Source organism: Doryrhamphus excisus, linkage group LG14 (genome assembly GCF_037039965.1).
Source record: "Doryrhamphus excisus strain RoL-2023G ecotype Guam linkage group LG14, RoL_Dexc_Guam_v1.1, whole genome shotgun sequence".
Lineage (NCBI taxonomy): Eukaryota > Metazoa > Chordata > Actinopteri > Syngnathiformes > Syngnathidae > Doryrhamphus > Doryrhamphus excisus.
Window position 1 is genome coordinate 16647012 of NC_136370.1, and position 19270 is coordinate 16666281.

Below are 19270 nucleotides of genomic sequence, written 5' to 3' on the forward strand. Positions count from 1 at the left end.
TTATATGAATACAAAAAAATGTAAATTATGAGATCACCCTTGAGTTTTTCATTCATTTTAATGACTGGCATAACTAAAGGTACCTATTTTTGGACAAATATAATGATGACGACAAAAAAAGCTCATACGACCTAATTTTTGGGGAAGTACAATACCATAGCTATTGATAAACTTTTTTTTTTTTTAAGCAATTGTTATTATTAGCATGCGGGACTCAGGAAAAATCAGGAAATCAGGAAAAAGACAAAGAAACAAACCAAAAAAATCAAGAAAACCACGCAAATTGACAGATATAAGCTCTTAAATTAAACTCTGATGAGTTATTTTTGTTGTTGTCATAATATTTGTAGAAACAAATGTACCTTTAGACCATGCATTAAAATGAAACAAGGCTGGTCGACTAATTTTTTTCCATGTCTGCCAATGTTAAAACTACTTAAAATTGATAAAAATGCTACTATGCTAATGTTAGCATGCTAAACCTAGCACCATTGCACTGACTGCCAATGTTAAAACTGTTGAAAATGGCTTAAAAAAAATTTACTAGGCTACTGTTAGCATGCTAGCAATGTTAACATGCTACCAATTGATAGCATGCACTTAAGTCTGTATTTATTCATCTCTGTGAACCTTGTGAGGATAAGCGGTAGAAAATGAATGAATGAATGAATATTCTTATGCTAGCAATTACCATTGCTAGCATGCTAACATTAGTATCGTAGCATTTTTCCCGTTTAAGTATTTAGTATTAGTATTGAGTATTTAGTACTTAGCGCTACCATGCTAGATATTGCGTGCTAACGTTACCATGTTCATTCATGTTTTTTTGATGGTCTTGCATGAAAAACCAGTGGAAGGAACCTATTCAGCACAGGTTTTTCTTCGGATAACAGCATTAATGTGATCGAACGCTTGACTTTCTCCGCATTAACAGAAATCCAAAGCTCACTTCAAAACATTTCATGTGCAGACATTCTTCCAGATTAGGTGTTCGCTCAAGCAGTTTGCATTCTAGGCATTCTAAAAGACAGTTGCTAAGGGGAACCGGAATGGAATGGCGGTTGTCCCTGAAAGTGGGCAACGCAAAACTGTTTACAGTGTGCTTACAAGTCGTGGGAGTGGGAATCGGTCACACTTTAATACTGGGTAAACTCCAACTGATTATGCATAAGCTGCTCATGGCGCAAGGTTGCTCAATGTTAGCATGTTAGCTCACCTTGCCTGTACTGTAATGAGCACAGAACCTAATCCTCGGAGGCTCTTTATGGGAGTAGCGTACACGGAACGGTGCAATACTCGTGGCATCTCCACATCAAGACACGCTGCTGAAGTAATCAGACACCTGTGGACGTTGCTACACGTCCCCTCCCAAGGAGGGCGGGACCTTGAAGGGAGGCGTCCACAGACTGGGTAAACCAGTGAGACATTTTTTTTTCTCACACAACAGACGACTTTTTCTTTTACTCTAAAGAAGAGAGGAAATTCTCAGTCATGGCTTCCGGACTTTACTAAGGATACTAAGGATCAACATCATCAACATGGAAAATACACCTCACGTTGTGGGAATAGGAGGAAACGCTTTGTGAAAAGTCAGGTGAACTCTGCTCTATGAAGATTACAGCAGGATAATTCCAGCCATTGAACAGATTGACTTATCTGGCAGAGACATGGGGAACGTTCTCATAGAGTGAAACCTCAACTTTTACTACTAATACTAGTCTTTATGCGACCGGTACAACATCTATATTCACCACACAGTCGTATTATTTTGGGTGGTCCAGAAGAAGGTAAGAAAGAGATTTGCCCGTACAAAGAACTTTTGTTTTCAGTCAGTCTTTGAGGCGGAAAAAAAAGGAGCAAATTAGGTACTCGCAGGACACTTCGCCAAAGCTGCCATATATTTTTATTTTTATTTTCTTTTAATGCCAATGTGACATTTGAAAGAGAATGGACAGTTCAAGTAATCTTTCTGATGCTCAAGGGACAAAACCTACAACTTCTTTATTAAATGTCTTCAGTAATCTTCTAACTAGGGAGAAGTCACCTTCAGATGCGCCGCCCGCTGTGTTAACATCTTTTAAAGAACTCTCAGATGGCAAGAGTCTTCTTGGTGAAGGATGTCAAGTTCTTAAAGTGGGCAAGGATGCGTCTCTGGAAGGAACTTACAGTGATTCATTTAAAGGAGTGTCTACACTCTCAGCGGAACAAGATCTAGTCCTGGTTACGAGAGTGGAAACCTACAGTGACTCTGACAACGAGGAGGAAAGGGCAGGACTGTCAAAAACGTTGTCCAAGCTAACTGAGCATGGCAACGACTCAACGGACCGTATTGATGGACATGAATCTATGGACCACAGTGATGGAGATGAACGAGGCGATGGCCCTGAGGTGGAATTCCATGTGCCAGAGTTTCGGACACATGGATTTAAAAGATCGCCTTTTGAATCGTATTTATTGACAGACAGGTCGAACCGAAGAACCGACTTTAGGACGACGGTTCCCAGAGAGAACACAGAAGAAAGTGGAAGTAAACACATGGAGAGAAGAGAAAGCGACGACTATGAAGGCATAGATTGTTCTTTGCCTGTTCCCTCCATAATTATTGGAAGTAATGCAGATGCATTTTCGACATTACAGCAGGCGACCGAAGACCCGAATAGCTCACATATATCTGGAACCCATAAGCAAAATACAGAGGATTCACACCCTTCCTCTGCGAATCCAGATGTGGATAAAATATCTGCTAATCTTCATCCAAGTGCTAAACTTACATCGCAACACTCACCAGAAGATAAACCGTCACCGGTATCCCAGTCCAGAGACACATCTTCATTTCAGATGCCAGCCCTCTTCAGTGGTCTACGGGTTCTGAAGAAAGGAGCGCTGGGGGACGAGAGGGAAACAGTGTCAGAGATCAAGCAGCGGGACAAAGATGCTGACCTGGCGTTGCTAAGTTTGAAGAAAACAGTGAACAAAGCTAAGCTTCAGCCAGAGCAGAAGACGCTTGGTACTGTTAAAAAACACCCAGACACAAAACCTCTCTCGGAAAGTCGGAGAACTTTGGACATGCCCGGTGATGTTAAAAACGACGGACGGGAAGCGAACCCAGACAAAAAGGAGTCTGAAACTGCAGCGATTGAAGGAGATCAACCCCAGCATCCAGAAGTCAAAAAAACTTCAGATATGGCTTATGAAACGTTCAAAAACATTTTCGGACCGAAATCTCTCAGGAAGGACAAATCAGATCCTGTGGATGTAGAAGCACTCAGAAAGAAGATTAAAAACGACAAAGAAAGTCTACGATCTATTTTTGAAAGAGCTTCCAAAACTGCCAGCAAGGAACCAAAAGTTCCCACCGGAGCTAACGTATGTTAGCATCTATCTTTGTAACCACAAAAAGACGACCATAGCTTTGTCCAGCAGTAATGTCATGGTTGTTGTGTTTGTTCCGCCATCGCAGACAGAGACCACTTCCCCTGCAGACAGCGAGGACCGCACTCCAGGACGTCTGCAGGCCGTCTGGCCGCCCCCTAAATCCAAAGATGAGGAAGAAAAGGTGGGACTCAAGTACACGGAAGCAGGTAAGAAGCTAATACTTCTATTCTGTATTTACTGTACATTTCTGTGTTGAATTGTTTAATTGTGGGATATTGGAAATGACAAATTCATTCATTCATTCATTTTCTACCACTTTTGATAGATATAAGCTCTTAAATTTAACTCTTATGAGTTATTTTTGTTGTCATAATATTTGTAGAAACAAATGTACCTTTATACCATGCATTAAAATAAAACAAGGTTGGTCGAATAATTTTTTTCCATGTCTGCCAATGTTAAAACTACTTAAAATGGTTAAAAATGCTACTATGCTAATGTTAGCATGCTAAACCTAGCACCATCGCACTGACTGCCAATGTTAAAACTGTTGAAAATGGCTTTAAAAAATGTTACTAGGCTACTGTTAGCATGCTAGCAATGTCAACCCGTAAACTTTAGCATGCTACCAATTGATAGCATGTACTTAAGTCTGTATTTATACACCCCTGTGAGGATAAGCGGTAGAAAAAGAATGAATGAATGAATATTCTTATGATAGCAATTACCATTGCTAGCATGCTAACATTAGTATCGTAGCAATTTTTACCGTTTAAGTATTTAGTATTAGTATTGAGTATTTAGTACTTAGCGCTACCATGCTAGATATTGCGTGCTAACGTTACCATGTGAACGTTAGAAAATGACAAATAATAAATTATAAAATATTATGTATGTGGACTCTTGTTTCATGCCAGTCAACTTGGCAATAAATAGCATATGGAATTCCACAGAAAACTAAATGAATCAGCAGTTGTATTATATATCTTATAAACATTACGTCTTATGGGCATGCACATAGAAAAAAAACATCCCTAAATTGTTCCATCACATACTATGCAGTCAAATGTTACTGCTTATGATTAATATTTTAATGCAAGTGTCACATTGAACTCATCACAAAGCTGTACATGTAAATAATGCATAGTACATCTTACGGGATATGAATGAGAAACAATGCAAACAAGAGTATAAGCAAGCCAATGTAGTTTAATGCAGAATATATATAGAGATATAGTTATAGTTTTTATGGAAATGTATTTGTGTTGTATCAAATCAAATTCTTGGCTTAATTCAATAGTGTTGACAGATCATCTTTGTGGTGTCAAGTGTGACTTGACAAATGATTTCATTTCGGGCATCACTCTTACCAGCTGCACAATCCAAAACTGGTCGGTTTAGTTGCTAAACTTGGCCTTTCATAAAGAAAGTGACCCACCCCTGTGTAGAATTTCATTACTTGTTTTATCAAACTCATCTGTACTTTTTCTACAAACCAGATATTCAACATCCTTGAAGTTCATTTCATCCTTGTCGCTCTAACTTAACCACACCAGCAATAGAGAGGGGGGGGGGGGGTATTGTGTAAACATACAGTACAGGTGACATGTGTTTGTTTTCAGAGCACCAGGCTGCCCTTCTGCAACTCAAGAGAGAGTGCAAGGAAGATTTGGAGCAAATGCATGTAAGTTATTGTCAATGTAGCAAAAAACACATTTTGTGAAAATTCATGATGATGGACAGACATGTTTACATTTCTAATGTTGTCCAGATGACAACTTTTACCAGAGTAAGTATTAAGAATAGTGAAAGTGTTTACATAACAATAAGCATGGGAATATACTTACCTAGTAGTTAACAGTCATGGACACAAGATGGCGCTAAGTAATCATGAAATGTTGTATTACTCGACTCGTACACACACACCTCTACTGGAGCTCGTCTCTTCATTAGAGGGGAGCTGTGTCATTCGGTATTTTGGAAACTGGGCTTAAGTTTTTGCGTTTGTATAGGCAGCAAAACTATTTGTATAATATATTTAATGAGGAGCATTAAGTCTCGATAAGGACTCTACGTGGAGTCTACGACTCTAAATCTCTACGTAATGTGATATATCTGTACTGAATGACTATGTTTACTTTTGCTACTAAACCTTCATTTTTGTCTACTAATAAAATTATTCCAGCTTCATTCATTCATTTAGATGTATTATTATATAGTATACTTACATTATATTCTCGTGTTCTATATGTCATACATCAAGTAAAACTTCCTGGTTAAAGGCTTTTTCAGACTATTTTAGCCAATCAGACGTCAGTCAGCTTACTCGGGGAGGGGCCTTAAAGAGACAGGACCTATTACTCACATATACTGTATGGTTAATGTCGTTAACATACTGGTTAAAGGTTTTTTGAGACTATTTTAGCCAATCAGACGTCAGTCAGCTTACTCGGGGGAGGGGCCTTAAAGAGACAGGACCTATTACTCACATATACTGTATGGTTAATGTCGTTAACATACTGTACTTCCGCACAGCAGTGGGATGGTAGTGGTTAGCACACCTGTCTCACAGTCAGGAATCTATGTTGGAACCATATTAATTAATTGTAAGAATAGAGAGGTGAAAAAAACAGTACATTTAAATGAAAAGCAGTCTCAAAACAATTGAAATGCACATGAAATACACAGAAACTGATCTTGTTGATGAAAATGGACATACAGTAAATTAAGTTAGTCTACTATCAGACTAAGTGGGATTTTGGCACAAATTAATATCGCCAGTTATGAGATGATTAATTGGTTATGTTTTTGATGACAAATTGACAAATATTTCTAAGTGTGTTTGTTAAAAGCCTTTAATTTGTCTCCCTTTAATGGGCTGATGCAGACACTGAGAAACATGTACCACTGGCAGCCCACAACAAAGGGTGGGAACGTGCCTAATGCCGTTTCAAAGCCAACAAGTTAATAAGGAACATGTGTAAGGTTCATTGCTCAGCAATTTTCTTATTGTTTCCAATCAATACTTTGCTTAGGTTGGGTCGGTCCTTTATCGTTTCAAATGTCAACTGCAGCATGATACAGTATGATTTTGTCCGTCCTATAATACAGAAATACGACAACAATTTGAAGACTTAAAGATTTCTATTTAATGTGGTTCAATTCAGTGAAGGCGATATTATTTGTCATCTGAATATTTTTGTGTTGTTTTTTTTTTACAGTCAGATTTTGAACTTCAGATCTTCCAACTTCGAGGCGAGCATGCGGTGTCAATATCGCACCTTGAAGGAGTCATTGCCAAGATGCAAAAAGACAAAACCTACAATGCGAGTGTGGAGCACAGGGAGGTCCGAGATGTGGGTGTGTCCACTGCAGATGACCCCACATACAGAACCTGCCGCACTGTGGGTATCCAGACGGATAGGGAGACCTTCATCAAGAGCCCCGACGGTGAGGCCGGCAATCAAACACCCAGCCAGAACATACCAAAAAGACTTAACATGGACTCTATCGGACTCAATCTGGGCGTTAAGACAGCCCCGGGCCCTGCTGGGCCACACCAACCTCCCCCTCCCTTGCCAGGCCCCTGTGGACCACCGCCGCCACCACCCCCACCTCCTCCTCCTCCTCTACCGGGCATTATGGGAGCACCGCCACCACCACCTTTTTTTGCCGGAGGGGGGTCTCCGCCACCCCCACCGCCTCCCCCTCCTGGTCTACCTGGAGCTGGCCCACCTCCTCCACCCCCTCCACCAGGCTGCGGCCCCCCGCCTCCTCCACCCATGGGGGGGTTCGATCTCAGTCATATGTTGGACAAGGCCCCTCGGAAGCCGAGTATTGAACCAGGCTGTCCCATGAAGCCTTTGTACTGGACCAGGATACAAATATATGACGATAAGTATGTGTCACACAATACACATGAAGTAGCAGACCTTTATGGGGCAAAAATAAATATCTATACATATATATTTACTATTTTAAGATTATATTTAGAGGCAGGTATCATGTCATTATAATGATAGTTTGTGTTGTGACGCCACTTAAAAAATCAGCAATTTAATATATGAATTGTGTTATAAAATTCATGTATTAATGACCCAATCAATGACCCAACATAAGACTTTATGCTAAATATTACTTATCTTTTTATACTGATTCCAACATGTCGATGGTTTTCAGCAGTAAAATACCGCAATCAAGTGAGCAGTTCACTTCATCCACATCAGCACCATTCCATTCTACTCCTAAAAGTGCGTATCTGTAAGTGGATTATCCAGCCCATTTACTGCGGTTGTGGTTGCTGCTTCATGAGTGCCAGGCGTTCAACTTTATGACCTTGTATTTCCATGGCTGAATTAGTGGGGTGGGGTGGCCGAGTTGTGGTCCACACTCTCTCACCAGTCCCGGCCAAAGCTGGAGGACTGACACTGTAAAGGGTCAGGATAAAGGGGCATTAGATGATGAAATGTGTGTGGTTTTTTTTTTAATGTTATGATGTTTGGAAGAGGGTTTGGGATGTTGCCAGGTGGACAAATACACATCAGACACACTTTCTTGGCAAAGTCTGGAATTAAATTTTAGAGGGTTTCTTCTTCTCCGGGATAATTTATTAACTTTTCAATTGAAGTGCAGAATCCCTTAATGGGATGAAGTTATAGAACTGAAGGAACAATACAAAGAAAAGAAGAAGAAGTGTTGGCTATTCTATTCTAATAGTGGTCACAATCAAGGTAAATTGAATTTACTCTCAACAATCATATACGTTTTTTTAAACAATATCCTGGTTATATTCAGCTATGATTTGGCATATTTGTGTTAACTCAACGAGGGTCTGCAGAACGCGAGTGAAGAGTGCTAGCTGTGGTGCTAAAAGCCTGAGCTGTCAACTAGACGTCCAGCACAATTCTTGCAGGAAAACTGCACTTTCAAGTGAATCTTTACGGTTTTCCTCTTTTCTGTGCGTTCTAAAAATATACAAACAGATAAAAAAAGACACAGCTAAGAATGCACGTTAATATTTGAATAAAAAAGTATACATATAGCGTTAAGAAACATCTCGGTCGTGTTGGCTATTCTATTCTAATAGTGGTCACAATCACGATAAATTGAATTTACTTTCAACAATCATATCCGTTTTTTAAAACAATATCCTGGTTACATTCAGCTATGATTTGTCATATTTGTGTTAACTCAACGAGGGTCTGCAGAACGAGAGTTAAGAGTGCTAGCTGTGGCGCTAAAAGCCTGAGGTCCAGCACAATTCTTGCAGGAAAACTGCACTTGAATGCTTACATTTTCCACTTTTCTGTGCGTTCTAAAGATATACAAACAGATAAAAAAGACACAGCTAAGAATGCACGTAAATATTTGAATAGAAAATATACATATAGCGTTAAGAAACATTTGAGAGCCAGACGGAGACATCAAAAGAGCCACAGGTTCACGACCCCTGATGTATGGCATAGGTAACGACTTTAGTATTTAATGAAAGCAGATTTTATGCTTTTTATGCTTTATTCTATGCTGGTAAATTAAGTGTAAAATGCACTACATGGCGATATTGTCATTTGGTGTTGTGGAATTGGTTCCATATTGTGGTAGCAGAACGGATCATATCATAAATGACATTTCCTCTTGACCAGTTATACAAGAGTGTACAAATGTGTTAGGAAACTAGCCTAAGACTTTAAGAGGGAAAGCAGATGAATGATGTGTTGGTAACAACAGCGTGTTAAACATCCTCTTGACTTTAAACATCTCGTGTTCTTGGCCCTACTGCTGTTTGTTTTCATGACCATTGTTACTCAGCAACTTCTCAATACATTCCCTGAGGACACAAACAAGCTTGTATCAATGTTTGGTTATTTTTATCACCTGCCGTATAAACAGTGCAGAATCCAGCCTGGTTTTGTGACAGTGAAAATGAGGGGGGGGGGATGCATTGATTAAACAAATATAGCACTCTTACTCTTCAAGTTGATGGAACTGTTGTTCTGTGAAAATACATCACAAACTAACAGCGGGATGTTTTCTTTCCAGCAACAACACATTGTGGGGCTGCCTGGAGGAGCCGGATGTCATTGACACTCAAGAGTTTGAAGATCTTTTCTCCAAGGCCACGCTGCAGCCAATGAAAAAACCTTTGTCAGACACATATGAGAAGAAAGTCAAGACAAAGAAGGTACGTTTATTTTCTTACCTTTTAGCTATCAACTTTGTATTAATATTGAGTAAGTACATTCATTCATTGAGTAAGGACCTCAAACAATGCACAACGATGAGCCAATTCAAGGAACAATACAAGCAGTTGATGTTTGCTAAATACAAGGATGAAGAGTCTTGAACCAGTCATGATGTGCTATATATATATATATATCACTATATTGACACTTACTATGGTACCCATTATGTACTTGTACTTGTACGGTATGAGGTGCATTATTAAAAAAAAAACCTTAAACTGTATTTTGGAAAGCAGGAAGTGAACAAATGTAACAGTTACTGATTGTAAAAGTACCAGATGGAGGGGTAGGATTTAATAAGCTTTGCTTCTTCCTACTCCTTTTGGACATGTGGAACTGTGAACTGATTATGTGATGCATTCAATTGTAATCTGATGCATTTTCAAATTAAATAAATCCAGTAAAAGACAAAACAAATTAAAAATATTTTTTTTAATTAAAAAATACAATTAAATAAAATTAAACTATATTATGAAAGCAGGAAGTGAACAAATGTAACAGTTACTGATAAATGTAAAAGTACCAGATGGAGGGGTAGGATTTAATAAGCTTTGCTTCTTCCTACTCCTTTTGGACATGTGGAACTGTGAACTGATTATGTGATGCATTCAATTGTAATCTGATGCACGTTCAAATGAAATAAAACCATTACCATTACCATTACTCAAAATAAACAATTCTAAGGTTTTATAGCGAAACTGTACGGCTGAACACAAATTGTTCTGGAACTCAAGTGGATCCTGAATTAATCTGTTCCAATGTGAAACTGTTGCCATCCTAAAACCTTGATTCTGTGTTTTAAGACGTTCTACCGTTCTTAACAAGATATTTGACATCCATCCATTCATTCATTCATTTTCTACCGCTTTTCCTCACAAGGGAGTGCTAGAGCCTATCCCAGCTGTCTTTGGGCGAGAGGCGGGGTACACCCTGGACTGGTCGCCAGCCAATCACAGGGCACATATAGACAAACAACCATTCACACTCACAAGATATTTGACATTTCCTTGATATTTGGGTCAAATTTGGGAGTGTTCATCTTGAGAGGTTCACCTGACTTTACCCCTCAACCTAAAACCACATGATGCTTTAAACATCAAATGTTGCAATTCTGCAAGTCTGCTGCAGGCAGCACTTGGTCAGCATGTTGGCCGCCTTGTGGTCCTGACTGTGGCGTCCGTGCAGACTGTCCCCTCGAAATCTATACACATCCCCTATTCTGATCAATTTGACAAGGCTCCACTCTGGTCTACAGGGCCCCAGTGTGTGTGTGTGTGTATTATTTGACTGTGGTCTCCATGGTCAAATCGCCCCATTCAGTCTGGTCACTCCACAGTGGCAAAAGCATTTGATCCAGGTCAGACAGCCGCAAGCAGACAAAAACGCTCCCAACTGTCTCCTGTCTGTGCTGACATCATCTTAGAAGATGTCTGAACCCACACATGGAAACTTTGCCGGAACATCACATTTAGGCCCCATGACGCTCATTTTCAGGTCCATTTCTCTTGAGCTCCTTCTATAGCTTTGATGGATACATTTCTAAATGTACTTCATTTAATAATACCAGCCTTTCACGCAGCTTGTTAGTCCTTGCCCTTAAAAAAGCGTCTAACTCTGAAAACACATAACCAACCTCAAGAAAAAGCAGTGTCGGCATATTTTGCAGATGATATATAATGCTTAATGGGATTAAGGTGGCTGCACGCCGGTCGAGTGGTTAGCACACAGACCTGGACCTGGGTTGAATTCCACCCTCGGCCATCTCTGTGTGGAGTTTGCATATTCTCCCCGTGCATGCGTGGGTTTTCTCCGGGTACTCCGAGATATGCTCTGGGATAGGCTCCAGCACCCCTGTGACCCTGGTGAGGATAAGCAGTAGAAAATGAATGGGATTAAAGTTACATACTTTTTATGGACTATTCCTGTAATAGTATATTACTACCATCCATCCATCCTTTTTCTATGCCGCTTATCCTTATTAAGGATGCAGGGGAGCCTATCCCAGCTGGGGTACACCCTGGACTGGTGGCCAGCCAATCACAGGGCACATATAGACAAACAACCATTCACACTCACATTCATACCTATGGACAATTTGGAGTCGCTAATTAACCTAGCATGTTTTTGGAATGTGGGAGGAAACCGGAGTACCCGGAGAAAACCAACGCATGCACGGGAGAACATGCAAATTCCACACAGAGGTGGCCGAGAGTGGGATTGAACTCACGTCTCCTAGCTGTGAGGCCTGCGTGCTAAACACTCGTCCACCATGCAGCCCATTACTACCATATACAGTATAATAATATTTGTTTAATCAGATAGAATTACAGTATCTATGCAGTGCAAGTAATTATAATATTTTTTCCCTCCAGTGTTTTTCTTAAGATTTCACTGTTTTGGGTAGAGTGTGTTAGAATTTTTGACACTTTTTGTCACTGATGTTAAACTTAAGAGAGGGCCTGACTCACAATATGTGTTCTTAAATGTGAGTGGTGGGGTCAGAGCTTTCATGCTTGTTCACATAAAAGTCCTCAAATCGCGCATGTGCCGCCACTTGATAGATCGGTAGACTCCAGTTCCTTTTATAAATGTTTTTTTCCATCACATCATGGAACATTGTAGAGATAAAGTACAAACATAACACGACAAATTACACAGCAGTTAGCACTGTAGCATCGAAGCTAATACTGAATATAAATAGCACTCACCACTTTAGCCTGCTTCTCAATCAATGGCAGAGTCTTGACTTTATAAAACGTTGTACTTTAGTGTCCAGAGTCCTTTTATAGAGCCATTTTTTTACCTCTTGCAATGTTGTCTTACTTACATTTCTTCTTCTCAAGTGTTTAAGAGGCACCGAACAGCCATAATTGTTGTTAACTTACGGAAGTGATGATACAAGTTCCTGTTTGGTAGAATTCAAAATAAAAGTATGAATTTCACAATAAACAACATTACAGCTGCAGTCTCAGTGCATTTTAGGGACCTTGCTCATGTTGGAACAGAAATACGCTCTTCCTAACTGTTTGACTTGCAAAAAAACGGAGGAATTAAGATGCTCAAGGAAGATTGGTTGATTAATTGATTAAAAGGAATGATGTACCCTTTGTTAATTTTGTGTAATTACAATTTCTCCACAAAAATTACTATACCAACTGTATTATATCTTCTTAAAAAACAATACTGTATAAATTAATCTTGGATATACGCTAGGTTGTTCTGTGTACTGTTGGTAAAGCAGTATAAGAACCAGGAAGTCAACATTTTGGCTAAATATGTATTTAAAACTGTTATAAAATTAGTTTCTGATATGTGAGGCGCGCAGTCACTTTTGTGAGATATTGTATTTAGTCCCCATTTGTATGTTTTTTTGTTTTCACATCCACCAATGTGTGTGTTTTTACCTAAATGTGTGTGTGTGTTGGTCCAGTATCCTCAAGCATTATGCACTTGCTCCGAAAGTGTTGCCAGAACATGCTAACCTCCAGCCGTGGGCCTCAATGTAGTCCAGAGGAGATGAGTGGGAGGGAATGGAATGTATTCCTACATTATGCATATATCTCCAACATTTAACATGGGGGGGGGGGTGTCACTGATGCCTACCTGACTGAGTTAATGTTTATCATATGTGTGCAACAGAAAAATCAAAGTGCTTGTTTACTCTGTAGCTCTTTTCTCGGTGCTGATTAGCATATCAAAGCAGAGGAGACGACACGAGCAGACAGGCTTTTTTTTTTTTGCCAGAGCGGAGTGGACTGTGGTGTAATTGCTGGCATGTGGCTTGACTCCACACGCATTGCACGTATAGGATTGGAAAGGAGGAGAGAGCGGAGGCTTTGCACGTTAAGTGCGGTCTTGATTGTGATGTCGAACAAAGTCAAACAAAATGGCAATTTCCTACATCCATATAAAACAAACTTGTTTCGACTGGAATACAGCTCCCCTTACACTAGGGGTCTCAAACATGCGGCCCACGGGCCAAATGTGGCCCACAGGACACTAGTTTGAGGCCCCAGGCCTTGATATGAAAGTTTAATGTTAGTGGGGCCCAGGCAAGTTTGATATGGATGCTGTATGGTATCATGTACCCAGAAAAAAGTATTATGTTTGATTAATGGTCATGTTAAAAGTTAAATAACTGTTAATAGTTAACCTCCCTATCCGTGTGGAAGTGGTAAGTTTTTGGCTTTGTTAAGTTTAAAGGAAATAACTTGGAGGCTACCGTTTAGGTCGCTAGCTCTCTAGTTTGCGAGTTAGCATGTGTCTCAAGACCCTACAGAGAAAACCCACACATGCACGGGGAGAACATGCAAACTCCACACAGAGAGATGCCCGAAGGTGGAATTGAACCCTTGTCTCCTAGCTGTGAGGTCTGCGTGCTAACCACTCCACCACCGTGCCACCTCCACTTGCATTAATAAATGTTAAATTAACATTGAATTGAATTTTTCAGTGTAGTCTTCCAAACATTTGACTGAGAGTGGACACTTCTCCTTCATCCCACAGGAGGGAGCCATTCACTTTTGATGTTTACCTGTCTCAGCATCAGCATGGCACTTACTCTCAGCCATTAGCTTAGCTTCTTTGCACGAGACCAAGCATCTAGCATCACTTGTCTCTTCTCATTAACTTAACTTGTTTGGTCTAATTGGCAAGTTTCTGCAGCCACAGTGAGTGGGAGCGACTCCCGGGCTGCTTTAAGTGTGGCCCGTCTAAAGTGGTTAATTAGAGGTGTTGAGGAAAGCCTGGTGCTCAGCCGTCCCGTGTCCCCAGAGTGGGAGATCCCCAGTGATCCAGGTAATAGACCTGGAAGCAGCATGGCACCCACTAACGCCCTGTAATGCAATACCCACTTCTAAAGGATTGCGCTCGCCAGCTCCCACTGTACAGCCCGGTAGCCGACAACACCATAATACCTAATGAAGAAGCCTGACACATTAACTTTTAGAGCGGGGCCTTACCTTGCCAAAACTCTCTCTTGGCTTTACGGCTAATTCACTCATAAGTAATTGTGACCATGTGTAGGCACAAATAAAAATCCTGTGAATTTATAGTTTGTTATAAAAGCCCTGCTTCTTGTTGCTTTGCTCTTCTAGACTGTCCTTTTATGGTGCCACTAAATGCCTTTGTACTTTCACTGCCACTTGATATTTTTTTCATGAAATCTCCCATGTGTTCTAGTGGTGCGTTATCCCGGGTAAAGTTGATATCATTTTGACGATTTTGATCATTTCCGTACGTGTGCGTATGTTCCCAGCTTTTTGCACAACCGGAGTACCCGCAGAAAACCCAGGGTGGAATTGGCCGAGGGTGGAATTGAACCCTGGTCTCCTAGCTGTGAGGTCTGCGCGCTAAACACTAGACCGCTGTGCCGCACCACATCAAACTATGTCATTTTGCATCAGTTTGTATGTTAAAAGTTGAAATACTTGGAAAGCAACTGGCGGACCGGATTCAAATGTTTAGTGGGCCGCATGTGGCCCCCGGTCCGTAGTTTGCCCACCCCTAAACTTAGGTCTGGAACATGGCTCACTCCTGTAAGATGACAGCACCACAGTGTTTCTCAAAAACAACCTCTAATATTCAACTGGGAGAGTCCATGCTAGAGTACCCAACACATTCTCTTTGGGTAAGAATACATTGTATAACTGAAGAATAACGGCAGCACGGCAGTCTAGTGGTTAGCGCGCCGACCTCACAGCTAGGAGACCAGGGTTCAATTCCACCCTCGGCCATCTCTGTGTGGAGTTTGCATGTTCTCCCTGTGCATGCGTGGGTTTTCTCCGGGTACTCCGGTTTCCTCCCACATTCCAAAAACATGCTAGGTTAATTAGCGACTCCAAATTGTCCATAGGTATGAATGTGAGTGTGAATGGTTGTTTGTCTATATGTGCCCTGTGATTGGCTGGCGACCATCCCAGGGTGTACCCCGCCTCTCGCCCGAAGACAGCTGGGATAGGCTCCAGCAACCCCGCGAACCCCGTGAGGAAAAAGCGGTAGAAAATGAATGAATGAATGAATATGACCATTAGCACGTATGAGACGCGGTGTTCCTTTCAGCTTAACAATACAAAGGAATTTTGTTTTTTTTCCAGATAATCAAGCTGCTGGATGGAAAACGTTCGCAAGCTGTCGGCATTCTCATATCAAGCCTGCATCTGGAAATGAAGGATATTCAGCAAGGTGAAAAACATTTCCTGGTATCAGATCATGTCTAGTTTTTAGATACGATATTCCCAAATCAATAAAGCGACTTTAAAGTGTTTCCATTGACCAATTGGGAAGGGGTCTTGATGAAATGCAGATGAAGTATTTTTAGGGAGCTCGGCAGCGGAGAGTAATTTCCAACATTTTTGACAGCTTCTAATTTGGAACTAGAGAACCGTTTTAGTATTTGTTTCCCTTTCAAATGGAATGTGGATGAATTTTCCAGTTTCCATGATGGGAAAGAAAATGCCTCGATTTGTCAAAAAGTGAGACAGCACCACTGGCATGGAAGTAGACGTCCCCGTCGAGCTAAGATCCCTCCCGCGCAGTTCATAATCAAAAGGCCGTCTGCCTTGTTTGAGGAACTGCACGGTTGGACCGCATACTCGCCATGCATGTAAACACATAAAATACTTCATTCAGGACACAACATTATGGGCTTGAAATCGGTCCTGTCTTGTGGGGTTGTGGTGGAGAGTGCTTGCCGCCTGCTAGTCTGAGTACGCGGCCAGCGGATCTGTTTATTGTAGCTAGTGACGGTTTCCACAAGCCTAATGGGACTGACACCCCGCTAATGATCTAAGCATGAACAAAACCACCTTCAACCGTCGGCAGTTGCAAGTAAAACCAGGTCGCCCTTTCTTCCAGCCAGTGTCTTTTGGTATTATATATCAGCCTTTACTGAAGGTTAAATGGACAATTTGAAGATGACAATAGTGCCTAGGACCAGTCCAGGGTGTACCCCGCCTCTCGCCCGGAGACAGCTGGGATAGGCTCCAGCACCCCCGCGACCCTCGTGAGGAAAAAGCGGTAGAAAATGAATGAATGAATGAATAGTGCCTAGGGATGCACGGTGGGTGAGTGGTAACACGCAGGCCTCACACCTACCAGACTCGAGTTCAATTCCACCCTCTCTGTGTGGAGTTTGCATGTTCTCCCCGTGCATGCGTGGGTTTTCTCCGGGTACTCCGGTTTCCTCCCACATTCCAAAAACATGCTAGGTTAATTGGCGACTCCAAATTGTCCATAGGTATGAATGTGAGTGTGAATATAACGAGTACTGTCAAATGATTAAAACTTTTAATCAGATTAATCAGTTTTTTTAATGAATTAATTGTGATTAGACATAATCCCTCCAGTCTAATCACAATTAATTCATAAAAAAAAAACACACACACATACACAGCTGGCCTGGGAATACCTTAATTAACGTAATGAATCAAATAAATTTGTTTCCTCATTATTATTGTTGGGCTGCGTGGTGGTCGAGTGGTTAGCGCAGAGACCTCACAGCTAGGAGACCCGAGTTTAATCCCACCCTCGGGCATCTCTGTGTGGAGTTTGCATGTTTTTCAGAGTACTGTGGTTTTCAAAAACATGCTAGGTTAATTAGCAACTCCAAATTGTCCATAGGTATGAATGTGAGTGTGAATGGTTGTTTGTCTATATGTGCCCTGTGATTGGCTGGCCACCAGTCCAGGGTGTACCCCGCCGTTTGCCTGAAGACAACTGGGATAGGCTCCAGCACCCCCCACCGCGAACCTCATTAGGATAAGCGGTATAAAATGAATGAATGTACGCGTCTGAATTCCTGTCCACTGCCGTCCCTGCTTGCCTCCATTTTGTTGGCAAATTAACCAGACATGTGATATATAATGTAGTTAGAGCCGCAAAACAGGGATGGAAATTGGTGCTTAGGAGAAACTAAGTGACTGAGTGACCTCAAGGGCCACCATGGTTCAAGAGTAATAGGAGGTTCTCCCCCATGCAACAACACCTTACTGGAAAAACACAAACACAAATGTTCACACACATGTACCTCCACACCAGCCGATGAGTGAAAAGTGGAAGGAGAGGGTGTGAGGCAGTTGGCAGGCCAGCTTTGATCTGTCCCCGTGGAGAGATATCCGGCTTCCCTCGGCTCTGTGCACACTGGAGCAGGCCCCCCTTTGGTGTGTGATTGACGGCTGCATGGCTGAGGGACTGAATAATCCACTCTAATAAGATGTAGGAAATGGACCTCCAGTGTTTCCTCTGATCCAGACCACATTGACAGCTTCACTGCAAGAACAACAGCTGGGAAACAGAATCCAAAGTATTACCTTGTTATGTGAAAGCAGTGCATGGCTAAAAAAAAAAAAAAAAACAGCTCTGTGTAGTGTTAATGTAGAAGCAGTTTTACCAGAACCTTCTATTCTGTGTTTTTCCAATAATAAAAAACACATTGCAGAAAAAAAATATACATTAATTTACTTCTGCGGGGTCACACAGACAATACAAATAAATCATTCACCATAAAGCTCCAAAACTGAAAAAAAAATTCTAGTCAACGCAAAGTACAGTTAAGCCTAACATTATTCATACCTAAGTCAAGCCCATCATTCACAAGCCTTATGTGAAACATGATCACATGTCTTGTAAAGAGAGAAAAACAGCTCGATTCCAAAGCCCTCTTTAAAAAAAAAACGTAAAAAAAAAAAACGCCTCACTCGCATAAGCCGTTGCTTCAAGCCACCAAAAGTCTGCTACCTTTGCTGACGATTACCTAGATCAGTGTTTTTCAACCTTTTTTGAGCCACGGCACGTTTTTTACATTGGAAAAATCTTGTGGCACACCACTAACCAAAAATGTTACAAAATGTCACCACGACCTCACACGTGCATCAATAAGTCTATCGGAGGAACAAGGTAGGTGTTGCCACACGGACCAATATTACATTGCTATGCTAGTCTTTACACCACAGACACTCCACAGTAGCCACGTTTTTACATCACCACTTTTTCTCTTTCCGAATCACCTTTCGGGAAACAATGGTATCCATAGAAAGGAATATTCCAATCTCTTGTCTACATGCGCTGTGTAAAAATCAACCAGAATAGTCAATAGGGCATGCCCAGTAAAACGTAAACATCAACATCACGTGATACCGACTTCCCCAGAGTTTTTCTTTCACTTGTTGGAATAACTCCGTATTGACAGTTTTTCGTCTCATCCAGTCTTGAAATTTAGTTTGAATCAAAAACCAACTTTGCTTAGTCCAGTGCCGATTGCTGGCCTCCATTTTTAAAAGTGAAGAACGTCTGGATCTGCGTGTTACGTCATATCTGAGCATGCGCAGAAAGAACGCACCCGGGATCAATTTAAACAGGAAAAGATCAAATTCAATCTTGCTAATATTTTATAATTAAACTCGGGACATTTATTTTCTTTTTTAATAAAACTGGACTTATGAATAAAGTATAGAATTGTTTAGATTCTGTTCCACAGATGGCGCTAATGCACACGAAAGCTGCTTGCCAACCGCCAATAAACAACAGAAGAAGAAAAACACCACGAAGAAGAAGGCACCCTGACAAATTTCCGTTTGAGCGGGTACAAGATACCTCAATCGGATTGGTTACAGGAATATTCCATCCCTGTTCAATTCTTTCCATTTGAGCAAATA

General features: G+C 41.1%; 1 protein-coding gene and 1 long non-coding RNA gene across 6 annotated transcripts in view; one reads left to right on the top strand and one right to left on the bottom strand.

Moving 5' to 3' along the window:
* The window catches only part of LOC131140058 (formin-like), a 56611-nt gene that overhangs the window by 10381 nt on the left and 26960 nt on the right, over positions 1–19270 (top strand). For 2 of the 3 annotated variants that reach the window (XM_058090133.2, XM_058090134.2), the window contains exons 3-7: positions 3461–3581; positions 4998–5059; positions 6597–7273; positions 9415–9556; positions 15713–15800. In XM_058090133.2, coding sequence (XP_057946116.2) covers positions 3461–3581; positions 4998–5059; positions 6597–7273; positions 9415–9556; positions 15713–15800 — 1090 coding nt within the window. Of the gene's footprint in view, positions 1–1481; positions 3367–3460; positions 3582–4997; positions 5060–6596; positions 7274–9414; positions 9557–15712; positions 15801–19270 lie in introns of those variants that run through there. The other variant, XM_058090136.2, reaches the window with a different exon arrangement.
* Positions 7128–19235, bottom strand: LOC131140061 (uncharacterized). Of its 3 annotated transcripts, none has more exons than XR_013629752.1 (4): positions 17644–19235; positions 11348–11476; positions 9344–9515; positions 7128–7802 (listed from the first exon to the last, which is right to left on the bottom strand). It is a non-coding gene; the product is annotated as an uncharacterized LOC131140061 (long non-coding RNA). The 3 variants fall into 3 exon arrangements; XR_009132340.2 differs by lacking the exon at positions 17644–19235 and adding an exon at positions 12326–12606; XR_013629753.1 differs by lacking the exons at positions 11348–11476; positions 17644–19235 and adding an exon at positions 12326–12594.